The 17,625-nt window shown below is 43.0% G+C and overlaps 1 protein-coding gene across 1 annotated transcript in view; it reads left to right on the forward strand.

Moving 5' to 3' along the window:
• Window positions 1–10,999, forward strand: part of LOC147890541 (protein transport protein SEC16B homolog) — a 47,224-nt gene extending 36,225 nt beyond the window's left edge. Inside the window, exons 11-13 of the mRNA XM_087390317.1 lie at window positions 1,720–1,839; window positions 1,977–2,266; window positions 9,295–10,999. Coding sequence (XP_087246443.1) covers window positions 1,720–1,839; window positions 1,977–2,266; window positions 9,295–9,970 — 1,086 coding nt within the window. The 3' untranslated portion in view covers window positions 9,971–10,999. The remainder of the gene's footprint in view (window positions 1–1,719; window positions 1,840–1,976; window positions 2,267–9,294) is intronic.
• The last annotated feature ends 6,626 nt before the right edge of the window (window positions 11,000–17,625 follow it).

Below are 17,625 nucleotides of genomic sequence, written 5' to 3' on the forward strand. Positions count from 1 at the left end.
GACATTTAATGTCTTCTTGACTGTTTCTTTGTGTGACGTATGAGGCAAGGAATCTTATGGCCTTTACGTTTTGGGCTCTTGCTCAACAGTGCAATGTATTTGTTTTGTTGTTTCAGATACTAGCCTTGGGATATGGGTGCTTGTTTGTAATGGCCGCACCCCTTGCCTTTCATTGTATTTGTTTCTTTTCAGTCTCATAGACCCTTGAGTCTTTTGTGAATGTTAATAATCTCTCTCTCTCTCTCTCTCTCCCCCCCCCCCCCCTCCCTTCCCCTCTCCCCTCCCCTTCTCCTCCCCCTCCTTCCCCCCCTCCTCTCTCTCTCTCTCTCTCTCTCTCTCTCTCTCTCGCAGGTGATCTCTCTCTCTCGCAGGTGATCCGAGGAACATTTCAGGTGAACAAGGACTCACTATTATTGAAAATTTAATTAAACCCCCTAGGAAAGTGTCAACCTTATGAAACCAAAATCAGGGGGTAGAGGCAATGAAAGAGGCAATTTGATCCCTTTCCAGGGTGGAGCTAGATTAGGAAGAAGCTACACAAGAGGTGGACGTAATAATTCCTGGCCGTGGATCTACTTTTTCTCTTCAGGATATTGTGGAGGTGTCGACACCACTCTCTAATACTCCCAACAGTACAGTTTTAATAATTGTCGATAATACTATATTCTGTGGAGGAAAAGTAGATCCCTGGCCAGTATTATTACGTCCACCTCTTGTGTAGCTCCACCCCAGAAAGGGATTAAATTGCCCCTTCCATTGCCTCTACCCCCATATTTTGGTTTCATAAGGTTAGAAAGGGGGTTTAATTAAATTTTCAATAATAGTGAGTCCTTGTTCTTTAAAAAGATTGACTCAAAGGAGCATTTTATCTTCAGGTGTCCAGTATACTACGAGATCCGAGGTCGCTTTTATTGTCTCTTCAAAGATAGCTTTGGGTTACTTTCCCGCTTTCTCACCTTTCCAGACCAAAGATGTTTGTCCACCTTCATCTATGAGGCAGCTAGACATCGAGGAACCTACTCAGATCATGGAGATAGGGATGAGATGCACTGGCAGACTCTTCTAAGAGCATGATCACAGATTTTTTCTAGCCAGATAGCACAAGTTTTCACCACAACACTCTATCTTTGACTTTATGCTACCATATCTCATCGGGCACTCGGTGCTTCATGATCTCGCGTTGTATTCTCCGGTGTATTCTGATGATTTATGATGATAGTGGTGATGATGGGGGCCACACCGACATGGACATCATGCTTTGGTTTTGTATTGACGTTCTTGTAAGTATGTAGCATGTAGCATGTAGTATGGGTGTTAATACTCACTTCGTAACTCCACCTTTCCATCTTGTTGTATCTGGTTTCTCACAGTCTCATAGACCCATCGGTCTTTCCAAGACTTTCATAAACTGTGTGTGTGTGTGAACTTATAAATTAAAGCACAAAGGGGGGGCTTTAGTCTCTTCCAAAAAGGAAAAGTATAAAGGAATGAAAGAATAAACTGAGACGTGCCTTAACCTCTCCCCAAAAATGCTTAGAAACAAATAAAAAACATGTGCACAATGGGGGTAACGGTGCCCTTAGCGTTGGCATATAGAGAGGGGTGTTAGTCATGATTTTACTATGCTGTGTCCAAATTTTTGTTAACATGATTTTCATGCTTGTTATGGTTGTGATTGCTAACACCTGTGAATATCTGTGTCATACTGTGAGCTCAAAGCTTGGATCCGCTTCACCAAAGCATGGTAAAACTGAGCCATATACTGGTGGCTTTCTTGGACGTTTCGGAACTCAGTTCTTTGCCAAGGCTGTAGGATTTATAAAGCCTAATAATAAAGAGGTCAGTTGGTAGTCATAGTTGGAAGATTTGGGTGCTTGTGGATTGGCTTGCATCATGTATATGTATTGTCTATGGGCTGTGTTAGAATTGCTCTTTTCTTAGATGTTCTAATTTCCGCTGCATTTGTTCTCTTTCAGGCAAAGCTAGGAGACAGAAATAAGTTCTATTATGACGAGAAATCAAAGAGATGGGTTGAAGAGGGTGTAGAAAAAAATCATGAGGAAATTGAGCTCCCTCCCCCTCCAACCTCTTCAAATTTTAAGTCTAATTTTGGAAGCACCGCATCAGATGCAAATTCAGGTGTTTATATTGAGGGCCAAGGGTTGTCTGCTTTTGGTAGTCTCAGCTTTCCCTCAGGCATGCCACCTATGCCCCCTGGTGTCAATCAATTTTCAGCTCGTGGGCGTCTTCATGGTGTTCGATCAAGGTAATCCTCTCTTATGTGCAGTGTACTGTGGTTTTGGAATCAAGCACTGTTGTGGCACTTGGTATGTATACGAATCAAAATTTTTTAATTTAGTAGCTCATTCATTGATTAAGCACAACTACCCTGACAAATATTTTGTTCAGGGCTTCTCCTGCCCAAGAAATGAACTGATAACAAGTTGTACATCCACAGCTTGCCCTTGCTAGATTCTCTGGACATCTGTCTAGCTTTGCCATTATCTTTTGCCACCACCAAAATCTGTCAGGCACTAAAAGCATTCTTTTACCTGGTTGTATTTACTCTAGTACAGCCATTTTATACTTAGTAAAGTAATATTTGATGACCTTTCTGTGAGCCATTCTCAAGGGGAGAAACAGGCCAGGCTAGGGTGTTGCAGGATGGTGCATCATAGCTCTAGGCAGAGCTTCTAGAACCAAGCCATGACAACAGCAGAATGGAGGAAAAGATCAAGAGGCAGAATTCATCTTCAGCCTGGAGTCATGGACCTCCATTGTCAAGAGGAGTTCACATTTAGGTCCTCGGTGTTCTTTATTTCAGCATTGCAGTCCCCAGTCTGTGGCATTTGCAACATTCTCGGGACGTGAGAGACACTTGGACTGAGTACGGTGTTCTAAACGGTTACCCTTGCAGGTTCCTGTTTGGCTACATCGACCCATCTGGACATCTCCTCAATGGCAGATTGCATGCTCGCAATCTGTGCCTCTGCAAGTGGGGTGCTCGATGGGACTGTACGTACAGTAGTGACCTCGTGTCGGAGCTGTGAGATCTCCCGTGTGAGCCCTTGAATAAGATCAACCTGGACTTGGATAGCCTAAGACTGCTCTTATATGAGTCGTGCCTGCTCTTGGGTGAAGCGTGTCTGCTCCTGTGCGAAGCGTGACAGCTCCCTCTCATGCTCTCGGATGCTCTGGGCCTCCATCAGCAAATACTCCCAAGCCTCTGATGGGTTAGCTCGTCCGTGCTCTAACGGAAACTGATAGGAATGTGGCCTGAAAGTGTGAGGAAGAGACTGGAGGCTGGGTAAGATGGGTGCGGTATGGGGATGTTGAGGCAATCCCAGCAGGTGAGGGAGTGTGGGCTGACTGAGAGGCAGAGGGAAGAGAAAGGTCGAGTAGTGCGGAACAGTGTATGACCCATCCAAAGTAGGTGTCATAATCGGAGAGAGAACTGTAGCGGGAGAAGAAGGGAGAGATGGAAGAGATGGTGTCAGTGACAACCCCTCGATCCTAGGGGAGGATGGGGCAATCGATGTTATGGGTAGGGGTATATCAGAGCCAGTAGCTGTAACAGTAGAGGCTGTGGGCGGAAGTGGAGCTGAAAGTGAAAGTGAAAGAGAGAGAGAGAGAGAGAGAGAGAGAGAGAGAGAGAGAGAGAGATTAACGTCACATGGCATCTCAGCTCGAGGTTATTATAATCTGTCCGATAGCAATCTGCAATGCGTGTGAGACGCTCCTATCTTCGAGGTACTGAGGCTTGATGATGAGACCATGCTCCGATAGCCTGAGAAAGTGGTCATGATAGAATTGGGTCTTGGTGGGGAACTCCTGGTCTCCCCCCCAAGCCTGAGATGTATGGAGCTGAAGAAGGTCTAACCGTATGATGTGGTTAATCTCATCATGTGGAATGAGCTTAGGTGGTGCATCCATGCTGTACTGAAAGGGGGGGAGCCTATCCATCTGGATGCGGTGGGCCCATGGCTGTCAAACCATGTGGACACCCGCGCATACCATGCTGTATTAAAGCCTCTCTCTGCTAGTCTTCAGGATGACTCCAACGCTAGTCTCGTCTGTCTCCATTGGGGTAGGGCCCAAACTCTGTGTAGGAAAGTCACAATCTGGAAGAGGGCCTCCACCTGGAGAGGTGTCATGGCGAACTCTGCTTGTATAATCTGATGGGGAACTGAAGGCTTAATCTGAATCATCCTAGATCCGATCACCTGTAGCCTCTCAAATCCCTTCTAGTCAGTAGCTGAAAGGTCACTCCCCCAAAAGGGTGCTGCATATATGGCAGTCGGTCTCATTAGAGTATAAAAAAGCCAGCCCTTCGTCGGTGGATCCTTGAAATGCGCCTGGAAGCACCATCTCTCTAGTTGGGATAGGGCACCGTTTCCTCGTGTGAGTCGTGCTTTGGAGGCGTGGGTCATTGTGAAGATTGGTCCCTTGAATATTGCCCCCAGGTATGTGTAGGATTGCACTATCTCCACTGGCTCCCCTCCGGAAGTGAAGCTATGTTGATGAAACACTGCTCGGGAACTATTGAAGATCATAACCTTGGTTTTCCCAAGGTTAACTATCAGGTCCCTCTCTCTGGATAACACCGTTAAGTCCTCGAAGTGTTTCTGTAGTTTCTCAGCTGAGGATGAAACGAGGACTATGTCATCTGCATATAGCAGTATATGTACCATCAGATCAGCCAATAGGGAGCCCTCTCCTCCTACACGATCAACAAGGGATGTGATTGTCAAAGAGAGGGATCGAGCTCTCCTAGTCATGAGACAACATCCTAATGAAACATTAATCTAAGGAGGATGCAATCTAAGTGCAAACATGATGAAGAGAGTGCTCATGACATGTACCTCAAGTCAATTAGATTCCAAGATAGATTAGCTTGGACTCATAAACAGAATCTTGAGTGAGTGTCCATTTCTCTCTTGTAATGTGTGTTCTCAACAATACATGATAGGTCTCTTATAGAGAGTGCCCTTTGAATAGTCAACATATGTGGGATCCTCTCATCCACATCTCTCCTTGTGGATATCCTCAATTCACATCTCTACATCATGTAGTCCACATCCTAGGGTGGCTACTTTAATACATTCCTTATCACATATCTTTGCCTCTAATTCATGTGCACATGGCACCACAACTCTCAACACCTCCTCTTGGTACCATGATCCTTTGGCTACTGCAAGGTGGTCAGATGTGAGTTACAAATCCATCATCTCCCCTTAGTGCATACCTTGCTACATAAGGTGGTCAAGTGTGGTTTTTACAAGATCAAATCCTCTCCTGAGTGCTTTCATAGCTACTCTCAGGTGGTTAGGTTTGTTTTACAAACATATGGGCTGAAGGTGGAAAGGATGTTGCTTCTCAATACATGTTGTCGATGTCGTTGTCTTCGTCGCTTGATGTAGCTTGATGCTTTGTTCTTCCATGTGTCTTAATGCTTTATGTGTGGATGCCACGTTTCGGGCTATGGTCATCTCATACACTTGCGCTTTTGGCATGCTTATGACAGCGATGTGTGCATTCATGCTTTGATTTGTCATTTGTTGCAAAGGTCTTACCAATTGATTTCTTTGAATATTGGCAATGTCTAATTGCTAACAATGATTTTGATCTGATAGGCGCGTAGAGCTAGAAAAGACTATGACTTTTACTTTTTTGAGCATGTGCATATTTCTCCTGGATTGCAAGTTATGCCTTGTTGAAGTTTTTGTGAAAAAGAGGGTCTTTGATGATGTGGCAGAGGCTGTTCATATGCTGCACTCCAAACTGTGCTTGGCAAGGGCAATGTGCTTAGGTGGCACTGTGCCATGTGGCAGTCTTTTAACCCCAGTTGTATTAACCAAAGGTTTAACCAAACTTAACCATAGTAAATCTAATCTTGCCATGTGTGAATTTGTTGACCACTGAGCAAATGGTAACCCTTAGTCTAACCATAGTCCTAACCCAAGGTGAATCAAACTTAACTATGGGTCTAAATAACTGAACCTAACCACAGTTAGATAAACCCAACCTTATCTGCCACATGGTAGAGGGAGGTTTAGAGAGAGATAGAGCTCTCTGTGGGAGGCTTTGCCTGCGAGTCGGGTCGCTGGAGGAATTTGAAAGGAGAGGCGATTTCCTTCTTCCTTCTTCTTCTTCTTCTATCTGCTGTTCTTCCTCCTCCTCCTTCTTTGTCGTCTTCTGTTATCTGCTACTTCCTCCTCCGTCTGGATATGAAGATGCTTGTTGCAGTCGTCGTTGGTGGAAGAGGACTGCACTGAGTCGAGGGAGGTATACTACTTGGAGGTGCAGCTGTGGAGCGGTCGTCAACTGGAGAGTTCGGTCACGCTCCAACCCTAAACATAGAGGGAATATCCCCAAGTGTGATTTGTGCATCTGTCCTCTGTCGGGTGTGTGTGCGTCTCTGGCTCTAGATCACATCCGTGTCGGAGGCCCGCGGGAGGAGAGCCTAGGTGGTCCAGCTTGAAGAACTCAATGATCATCCTTTGAGAAGAGTCTGCTAGTGTGTCCCGTCCCTGTCTCTATGATCTAAGTAAGCGCTCTCATGCCTGCCGTCTCATGAATGTAAGCGGCTAGACATCTCTGGTCCGGAATTGTATCTGAAGAGACAGAAGTAGCGCCCTCAGATCTCGTAGTACATTGGGCATCTGAAAATGATATGCTCCTCCGACTCAATCTCCTTTAGATCACACAAGGTGCATATGCACCTCTCCTCGGGTACTCCCTTAAGTCGGCCACTCTCAATATGGAGTCGATGCGAAGATACTCGAAATTGCCCAATAGTAATCATGAGTGAATGGGGAAGATAAATACGAGTATATCATGGACAATCAATAAATCTCTCCTTCAAAATGCATAGGCAGTGATCTCTGTAGAAGCTAAGCTTCACTGGGAGTTCACTCGGTTTCAACCAAGTGTGGAATGTGTATAGCTACAAGAGATCCTCGCGTATGATGTGGTTAACCTCGTGATATCCAAGTAGGAGAAATGGCGCATCAATGCTATACTAGGAGGGAGGAAGTTTGTCCATGTGAAGCCCTAATCTCTCAAACCACCTGTTGGCACGTGCATACGGGCATCTCTGGTCACGTGTAGTTGCTAGGGCCATAGACGAGGATAGTGCTAGTCATGCTAATCTACCGCATCTTGAAGTGCAGTCTCCGTACCCTTTGACACTTCATAGATACGTGATAACTTGGAATGCGGCGTCAAGTTATAGCGGGGATGATCGAAACTTGGCTTGGATGATCTGATGGGGAACCGACGGCTTATTGCGAATCATTGGTGATAGCACAAGAATTTGTAGACTCTCCACTTGAGCCCACTCTGTATCTGAGAGACTCAGCCCTCAACAAGGGCTGCCATACATCCCGGCTGGTCTGACCAAGGAGTGAAATAGAAGAGACTTAGTCCAAGGGTCGTGGAAGTGTGAGTGGAAGCATTGTCTCTCCAACCTAGCCAGTGAGGCATATCCTCTGCTCAGACGGGCCTGCATTTCCGGTCTCATCGTGAAGATAGGGCCAAAAAAGAGAACCCCTAGGTATGTGTAGGATGAAACAATCTCAACCGGTGATCCATCAAAGGTGAACTGCTCTCTATGCATGGCTGCTCTGGATGTATGGAAGATCATAACCTTGGTCTTACCTAGATTGACCTTCAAATCATGTGAGTCGCAAAAAGACTGTAGTGCATCTAAATGTCTCTGGAGGCCCTCCGCAAAGGAAGCTAGTAGTAGTACCACATGATCTGCGTTGTATAGTAAAATCTGAATCAAAGCGCCAACAAAAGAGCATCCAGCCCCCCCTAGTGTCTGCATAAATGTCCCGAGATCATCTAGGTAGAGAAAGAAAGAAAGATATATTAACATCCACAGGAGGCCTCGCGGGCCTATGGGACAAAGTGACACCAAAAGGGGAAAACTTCTACATGCCACAAAGGGCTGAGGCAAAGGGTGCGCTAAGACCCTTTACTGAGTACTGTGCTGAAATAAAAAGAGCTCAATGACTCAAGCAAAATCAAGTACAAAAATATATATCATATCATATCATATCATGTGCTATTTGCTATTTGGAGCAGGCTAAGACCTGGAGCTAGAACTAGAAACTCAGAACCAAAACCCGGCACTGTGGTGGCTCGTCTATGAGCAGTGAAAATGTCTCGAGTCTTAGTTTGTTTGGCTATCTTGTATTGCGGTGTCAGAGGGGGGCGTCGTCTTCTCGATCTTTGAACCCGTTGAGCTATGTTCAAAGTGACCCCTCATCTCGGGTGGTCTCCTATAAGGAAAGCTGTGATAGGGCGGACTTCAATCGAGTGTGCTCTGGGCGCTCTCCGTGTCGTGGATGGCCTCTGCAATCCTCTCTCGGTAATCAAGACTGCCCGCATAGCAGCTAGCTCCTCTTTCTCCACCGCAATGCGTCTTGGAGCTGAATCGAATGTATAGAAATTTGTGATGTGCCGCTGTGTGTGGTCAGCCTTTGCATCCGATGGTGGGATCGCCTCTTGCTGCTCTCTGATCTGGCGTAGCAGGGTCTCCTTGTGTTGGTGCATGTCAAGCAGGTAGAGCCCAATGCACAGAGAGAGAGAGAGAGAGAGAGAGAGAGAGAGAGTACACACTCCACACACACTCACACACATGTCTGTCAGTATATCTATGTATCTTTAGAAGACCGTTTCTAGATTTTGGGTTGGCTGCCCATAGGATTGACTCAGGTAGGCTTCTAGAAACCGTTTCAATCTTTAGAAGTCCGTTTCTAGATTTTGGGTTGGCTGCCCATAGGAGTGCACACATCTCTATCTTTAGAAGACTGTTTCTAGATTTTGGGTTGGCTGCGCATAGGAGTGAGTCAGCTAGGCTTCTGTCTGTAAAAGGGAGAGGGGCTGTCCATCACGCCCTCAGGTCTGGTGGGAAATTCACTGAAGGCTTGGGTAGTTTGTAGGCAATCGATGCACATCATACAAGTCTTGTTGATATGTATCAGGAATGCAATGTCTAGGCACATGGTGGAGGTTATTCAATCTGTAAAGGTTGGATTCCTTGACTGTTTTCATCTTATTGGATGGGTTATTAAATAATGCTGTAAATTTTGGAAAAAAAAAACCTAACCAAATTGATTACCATGACACTATTTCAAAAGTTAATTTTCTTTTAGAAAAATTGTCTGTTGGTTTGTTTGGTTTTTCCCATTATGGGCTGCTTGTAGCTCTGAGGCATGTAATAGATACATAGTTCATCAAAGAGAACTGCGTAACATGTTTAACCGCTGTGTTCTATGTTTGCAGGTATGTAGACACGTTTAACAAAGGAGAAGCATCTTCTGCTGCAAAGTCTACACAGTCTCCTATTGTGCCCACTACAGGATGGGGGTTGTCTTCAACACCAGCCCAACTTTTTGTACCTGCGTCTATATCGGAAGGTGCAAATGATTTTAGCCAAATTTTAGACCATGGTAAGGTCAATGATGCTCACTCAGATCCCCCATCTTGTACAAGCATTAATGCTACCCTGGATGGTGTTTTACAGTCTGAAGCAAGTCTGTCTTCAAGCTTTGTAACACTTCCTTCAATTCAAAGGCATTCCAGTGCTAGCAAAGTACTGGCGTATCCAGAAAATGAATTAGCAGCTGGTATGAGTGTAGGCATATCTGAAAATGGGTCTGCCACTGTGGGGAACATGTTTAGCGCTGTCTCTTGGAGTGAGGATTCAGATGCTGTATCACATTCAGCCATGTATAATTACACACCAGGTCAGAGTAGGTCTGTGCTGCCAAATGGTGAAAGAACTGAGCCCAATCACATTCTATGGAGTATGACAAGAGAGGCATCAAGGAGCCCTGTTGCACAAGGACTTTCCAATACTTCTCTACCATCTCAACCAGCTATTGGGCCTCCGACATCCTACATTGGGGCTGAGAATAGCCTCCTGCAAGAAGCAAGGGGAAGGCACGCAGGACCTTGAGCTCCTAGCAGTGGACAAAGAGGCGGTTATGAAGATATGAAATTTAAAGGCGTCTTTAATGAAGAAGCAAACTGAAATGGATTGTGAAGCTTTTGCTCAGCTGTATGATTTCGACAATACCTTGCCCTTCTTATCTGAGGAATGTTGTATTCCTTTTGAGCTGCATAAGTATCTCCGGCAGGCAGATACAGGCAGTTCTAAGTGGGGAGGCGTTTTTAATTGAAGAAGCAAATTGAAAGGGATTGTGAAGCTTTTTCTCAGCTAATACTATTTCGACACCTTGGCCCTTCTTATCCGAGGATTGTTGTATTCCTTTTGAGCTGCATAAGTATCTCCGGCAGGAAGATACAGGCAGTGCTTGCAGTTCTAGGTGGGGAGGACATCAAATGAGCTGCTTGACTTCGGTGGTGTTGTACATTTGCAGACTGCAGTTTTGGAGGTAGAGGGAGCTGTACGTGTCGACAGTTGGTTGTATTCTTTAGGTTGCAAGAGCTTGGCATGGTAATGGGTAGACTATGCCCTGCAACCCCCAGGGGAGGTTGACCCTTCTAATATAAATGTATAATCTGGGCTTTCCTGTTGGGAACTAGATCAAATTGACTGAGGAGCACAACTATCAGGTACCTAGCTGTTTGTTTCTTTGTTGCAGCAAGTTTAGTTTCTGAAAATTATGTTTTTAATGATGACTGCTAGAGGGACCTTTGTGAAGGTAATTCTGGGGGACAATCGATTATCTGTTTTGTATTCATATAAAAAAAAGCATGCAAAATTCCTTATCCTAGGAGTCACAGCGGCTCTGGTCTTGCGTCGAGCCTCGTCTAGGAGACCGAGATGCACGGCACCCCTAGACGGGCGCCAGCGTCCCATCACCGGCTATGCACCAGCCAGGGCGACATGACATACGGAGGATTCCGCTCCGCTCCAGTCCTTGTCTTTTCATTGTTACGTCCAGATGTATTTGATTATGTATGATCAGACTTAGGATTCAGCACGGGTGATGATGCTCGTTTCAGTAGCTCCACCCTTACTGTGATTTGTATCAGGTTTTCTTTTAGTCTCATAGACCCATCGGTCTTCCAAAGACTCTAATAAAATTTCTTTCTTTCTTTCTTTCAGGGTGGCAATGATGAACTAGAATGTTAGAGAGGTAGGCTCTAACATGTTGTTGCACAGTATTATCACAAACAGTGACCTCTATTATACATGTCATATTCTAAGCTTTCCTCTCTTTTGTTTTTTGGACAGCCTACGGGTAGGGTTGTCCTTGCATTTGTGATTCTCACCTGCCAAAACCAAGACAAGTCGTAATTCAAAAGAAAGTTTCTGGACACAGCACACATTTGCCAAATTCCAGCTCCATGTGTGCAAAATTTATGGCATACGAGAACAATACATAGTTTTCCCCCCACATTCCCCATTCCACCACGAGGAGAATGTATCGACTAGACTAGACATCCCTACACTCAATTACAGTTAGGTCCAGCAATTGTACAACTCCCTGTTCTAGTACCGCTGACCCACTCTTTTAGTCCAGATGGTACAACCCTAGGCCATTGCTAACTATGTTCTCAAGTGACACATCTTGCTAGTCTTAGAATTCAAATTAGACCTTAGACACTATAATTGGGTCACCTCTCTAGGCTAACTCTTGCTGGCTAGGGTATGTAACCTACTTCCTTTAGACATCTTATTGGAAGAGGTAAAATCGGGAGTGGAACCTCTTAGTGCTCTCTTGAAAGGGGAGGAGAAAGATTGAATTGCTTAACATTACTTTACGTGAGAGATTGATCTGAACAGAAACTGAAATTTACAATCTTGCACCAACAGGAGGGAGCAGCACTGCGTGGAAAAGAGCTGCTGCAGGAGGAGCTGAGAGATGAGGAGGACTGCATAGGAGAGAGGCTGAACCAGCTCGAGGGGGTTGTACAAATGAGGGGGGTTTGCCCCTTCTTTTGTAGCTGAGTGCTGTAGTGAAAGTGACAAGATGGAGGTAGAGAAAGGGAACAGAATAGTGGAAAGAAGTGAGAGGAAGGGGAAAGATAGCAGAATAAAGGTATATCTGCTGAAGGTTTTGATGTGTTTGCATAGTGCTTTCCTTTCCAAAGGTAGCATGCAAGCGAGAGAGACAGAGAGAGAGAAGAAAGAAAGGGGGTGGGGGGTGGACATTTTTAAAATGAAATGAAGGGTACATGGCTTGTTGGATTGGCTTTCCTCTTTTGTTGTTCGCACAGGGGTCACAACTTGATGAAATGTATTATATTGCAAAGATTGCGGTTGTTGGCACCAGAGCTTTGTATATTGCATTTGTTTCGATATTGAGAGAACTGCCTCTTCATTCAATGGCTCAATTGCCATTAATAATCCAAGGTTGCCCCCCCCCCCCCCCCCCTCCCCCCCCTTTCAAATCCTTTTGTCAGTGCGGGCCGCTTCGTGCCCCCCACAATCCAAAAAATAAAGTAAAAGCCAGGCTTGATTATTGATGAAGTTTTCTGTGTAATAAAATTTTTAATGTGAAGTTTTAAAATGGTTTTCTTTCCAGTATTGGAAGTTGTGATTTTACCTTGGCTTCACCGTTTGGGTCCAAATGCAACCTAAGATGGTTCTTATAAATAGTTTCAAGTAGAATAAGGCTTTACAGTTAGTAATATCTGACCCTGATTTTTGGTGACGTTCCATTTAGTTTATTTTTTTAATTGCATACTCTGTTACTGTTATCTAGTGGCATTGGATAATTCTCTTGTTGAGGTAAATCATGGTTTGGATACTACAAGATCTCTGGATCCTAAGCTGTACTTGCTTGAAAATTAATTGTGTAGTGGGCCTGCAAAGAATGCTCAGCATAAGGGCTGCTTAACAGAGAAAAATCGAAGATGAATCGTGAATTGAGGTAGAGGAGAATCAGGGCTAGAAAGATGATGATAATGATGCTATTTATGTCAACTCGTATGGGACCAAAACGTACCATTAGAAAGGAAGCAAAAAAAGTGTAAGAAATGTGGAGCAGCAACCCCTATAGACTTCGACCAACATGGGTGCAAAGCCACGAGGGTTCTGAAGAAATTGTTGCTCCAAGACCACATCCAGTTAGATTGCTCATGAAATTGTTATGACTTGTTTTGAGAAAGAAATGCATAATAGTGTTGTGTGCTTGTGGAATGTGGTGAAATCTGTCCCATAGAGGGAAGTACACTGCACTTCTCTATATCATATCAAATACATAGTAAATGGGGATGTGCTGCTTAGTTTGAATTCTTGACCTAGTTGCACAGAAGATACAGTCACTCCTCCCGCGGCACTTGTTGTTGTCATGCTCTTTGTATTTTTTGGGAATTCATTTGAGCATATATGACTGATTGAAGCCCTCATTGGACCTAGTGCACCAAGCCTTGGAAGCCAGCAGCAAATAACAAAGATATGTAGGAATAAAGTCTTGCAATTAACATGGATAGAAGACACAAAACACTAGTTTCAAGGGCTCGTGGTAGTCTCTCCTTGAGACTGGACGTGTTATGGAAGCATGCTTGCAAGTTTTTACAGCCATCGTCGCAAAGAAGCGTGAGGGATTGAGTCCATAGACATGTTTGTATCTTGTGGGTAGCTGACCACTCTTTCCATCCTACTCACTTTCAACTAATATGATATTTTTTGGCACGTATGTCACCTTCTTGGCTAGCATGTAGTGATAGTGCTTTGAAAATGTAGCTTGCCAAGGCCAATGTAATCTACCCATTTAATTGTGTTGCTAAGTTTTGGGTTCCGTCTTTTCACTCTGTTGTACCTAGCTTACACACTAGAACAAGGGCTGTCATGGCTTTGCTTGCCAGATCAAACATAACACACCAAACCTACTTCTCCTTTACGTGATCTAGAAACTTTTCAAAATTATTGCTGCTTTTTTTCCCCACTTTATTCTTTTTATTTGTGAAGTGCCATCTTTGCAACTCAACCAAATGTAATAGAGTTGAGGTGACAATCACATCAAATAGGTTCTTCCTGAAGTGTAATCAAATCATACATTGCGCTTCTTTTGTTGTTGAAAGCATGATATTGGCCCTAGACTATCTCTATTCTCTTCTCTACACACTTGTTTCACGTATGATTTGAATGGATATTTTATTTTTTCAAGACCTTGAAAAGGAGCACCGAAGTGGCTATCCTACCGTCATCACCCTTGAGAAATGATTAGCCTAAAATGGCGATAGTGTTCTAAGCTTGGTGGAGAAAAGTTGCCATAACTTTATAAAATGCTTATTTGATGATGTAACTTTACTAAATGGTGCAAAAATATGATAATTATTCAAATCATGTCTTGCCATTTGATTTCACATGCTACATGACCAAATATTGGATTTGTCAATCAAAAGAGAGTTGGCATAGATTTTTCAAAGAAAAACTTTGAATACCATGGTTGCTCAGTTTTTTGTGCCAAATCCAAATGAGTGCCTACTTTTATAACGTTCGCTTTTAAGAAAAAAATCCGAAAGGGATCTCCATCTCAAGGCATTCAAATGTACATTGGTTGGGTGTTCTTGTGAGTCTTATTAAGCATGACCTTGTGCATGTCTTCATCATGAGATTATGGAAAAGTTTTGATAGGGTGTAGCAGTGTGATGGATCATTGGCCAATCGTGGGCTTAACGGATCCCTTGGTGGTGTGCATATTAATCACCATTTGGCTTCACTTGCCTATGCATAGGCCTAAAGGCAAGAGGGGGATGAACTATTGCCTTTAGTCACACCACACATCTTGTGTGATGTGTCTCTTTATTAGACCCTTTAGAAGCATGTAAGTCATTTTTTGCATGTGCTCTAAATTGCTTCTTGCACTATTCTTAGGCTTGCTTTGACAATCTTTGGCAATGTGACTTAGCTTGCCACAATTGTAGCATGTCACCTTGCTCCTAGTTGGTGATATATGAATTATTGCTTGTATTATCTGCTTGTTCCTTGTCCATTCTCTTCTTGCATGTGCATCTTTCAATTTTAGCTCTCTCTGTCTTCGTCTTTGTCCTTGTCTCTAAATGCCACACACATATATGTATATATGTATGTATGTATGGTAATATGTATGCGTGTGCGTGTCTTTGTGGGGGTGTGTTATTTATACATACAAGTGCATACGCATATGTATGCATACATACCTTGTAGTCTCCTATGCCCCTCATTACACTTGTGTATATATATATGTATGTATAGAAGTATGAAAGTACATGTGTGTATGCATGTATGTATGTATGTATGTACATAGGTACGAACATGTGTACATATACATACATGTATGTATGCATGAAGTACAAAAGTACATGTGCGCAAGCATCTGTGAATTCGTGTAATGGGGATTGCTCAGTTAGAAATTCAAATTAGGAATGAGTCATGATGATGATGGCAGATGTCGTGGCAATTGCAACAATTAGAGCCTTGTAATAAAGCTAAGTGTAAAGGAAAATGACAAATGCTTGATTATTCCCTACATCCTCTCAATTCTCTTATCTTATTAAGCTCTTCATCTATTTTTATGATTTAATAGTCATTATGTCAATTGTTGGATATACCACTTGTATTTCAACTTGTGTTATAGTTTCCAATAGTTACATGACAGTTTGCTTGTCTAAAATCTATAGAATAATCACGGATATAGAATATGTTGCAACATGAACGAATTTACAATCATCACAATTGCAATTTTAGATCACACAATATATAGATGTCATTGAGTTCACATTTCAAGAAGGGTCATGATATTTATACTAAACCAAAGCTAGATGGACTTCTATTTGTGGCTTAATTATTTCACAAATATATCAAAACAAATGATTAGATCCGTAAAATGTAGGAAAGACAAAACCTTTCCTTCAAGGTTTGTTAGCAACATGATATCATGAATTACATGAGAACACAAAGGTGCCTTCGCCTTATCAAAAGCTCTAATGAGTGCATTCTGTAACATGGACACTATAAAGAATGCATTTACACAATTATAATAATGAAACAATCCAATACTCAAATTGTTTCTCAATTTGGAATTAAGATACATTGATGTGATGCGTGTGGGCCTTCACTTGCTAGAGCACCTTAAATTCTCTACCTCATCTTCTTGTGGCCATGTTTGAGAGCAAAACAAAACACTGAATGAAGCATTATTAATTGCCTAATGAATTGTATTGAACTCAACAAAATATATAGCGACAAATTCCTATATTGCCATAATCCTTCCTACACTTGCAACAAGATTGACACCAATTGAAATTATATAAATAAAAGTCCTTTTTATAAAAAGTTCTCAAACAACTAGAAACACCCAAATCCATGATGAACAAGGTAGCCATGCTATTTCAATTGCAACTATTACAAGCATGATTAAATGTGTGTGACACGGATGTTTTTTCCACATAATTTTTGTTAATACGCAAAATATTTTATAAGGCTTGTGAATTTACATGCTCTTAAAAACAAATCAATCTTGCTTCTTTTTCTAGGATTTGAAACTATATTAAAATAGAAAGGTGATTTTAGCCTTAAACTTTATAAAATTATATATGAAATCCATGAAAACTCACCAAAGTTTGTATGTATGCATGCATGTACATACGTGTGCGTGTGTGAAATTTTGCTAGACGTATGCATTTAAGTTCCTCGTTCTACTCCTCTGTGTGAGCGCGCACGTGTGTGTGAGAGAGAGAGAGAGAGAGAGAATAATGTTCTTATGTTCACTTTGACTCATTATTGTGCCATGAGTTCACAATTGCATTAGAAGGGGTGGGTTTATCCTCATTTTTAACGCCCTAATTACATCATTTATGTGTCGATTCATCATTGCACTCCATTTCACTGAGATGCACATATTGCATTCAGCTCATCGACATCTTTATGCACTTGCATTGGTGGGTTTTGATCCAGGGTAGGCATGCTGAAGGGTTCTCGGTCCACATGAATAAGTTAGTATGGGCATTTGGCTCATATTATGATGATTTCTCAATTCCAATCTATTAGATGTGGATATTGTGTTGATAGAAGTGTCAGGCTCATCAAGGTGATCGGTTTCCATCTTTGGGTCACCTCAATGGAGACGTATATGGCTTGTTGCTAGATTTTCTATAGTGTCACCAATAGATTACAAGCCCTTGTGAGATGGAGGCTATGTGATGATGGAGGGTAGGTTTATTGAAGTTTAGGAGTGATAGAGGAGGAATGGAATTTGCTTAATCCCTCTCTCATTGTTCAAAATAAAGGGAAGGCTTGAGGATTAGATGGTGATTGGAGGAGGAGGAGGAGTTCTCTCTCCACAAGACATGTGGACTCACATCTTTCTCTCTATCTTGCTAATCTCTCTAACTACGGTCATTCGTCTTTGATGGCCAGAAGATGTAGTTTTCTCTAATCTTCCTTGAATAATCCTCCACGTTTTCCCCCTTCACACTACCCCCTCCGACCTTGTAGCCACCTTCTTTGCTAGCCGCAAAGGTTGGTGATAGTCTTGGCCCCCACCTTGTCATGTTTTCATTCCACCTCATACTAGTTTTCCCTCCTCTATCAATGGACGATGGTTAGTACCTCCACCATAGCTCCTTCACACAAGGAGGTTGATGGGTGCAAGTGTGGAGGATGGCAATGCCCTAAGAAGTCCCAGGTTGGAGTTGTTAATGCATGTCGGGGTC

The sequence above is a fragment of the Dipteris shenzhenensis genome, chromosome 19, assembly GCF_047967505.1.
Source record: "Dipteris shenzhenensis isolate YYH24624 ecotype China chromosome 19, Dip_SZ_1.0, whole genome shotgun sequence".
NCBI lineage: Eukaryota > Viridiplantae > Streptophyta > Polypodiopsida > Gleicheniales > Dipteridaceae > Dipteris > Dipteris shenzhenensis.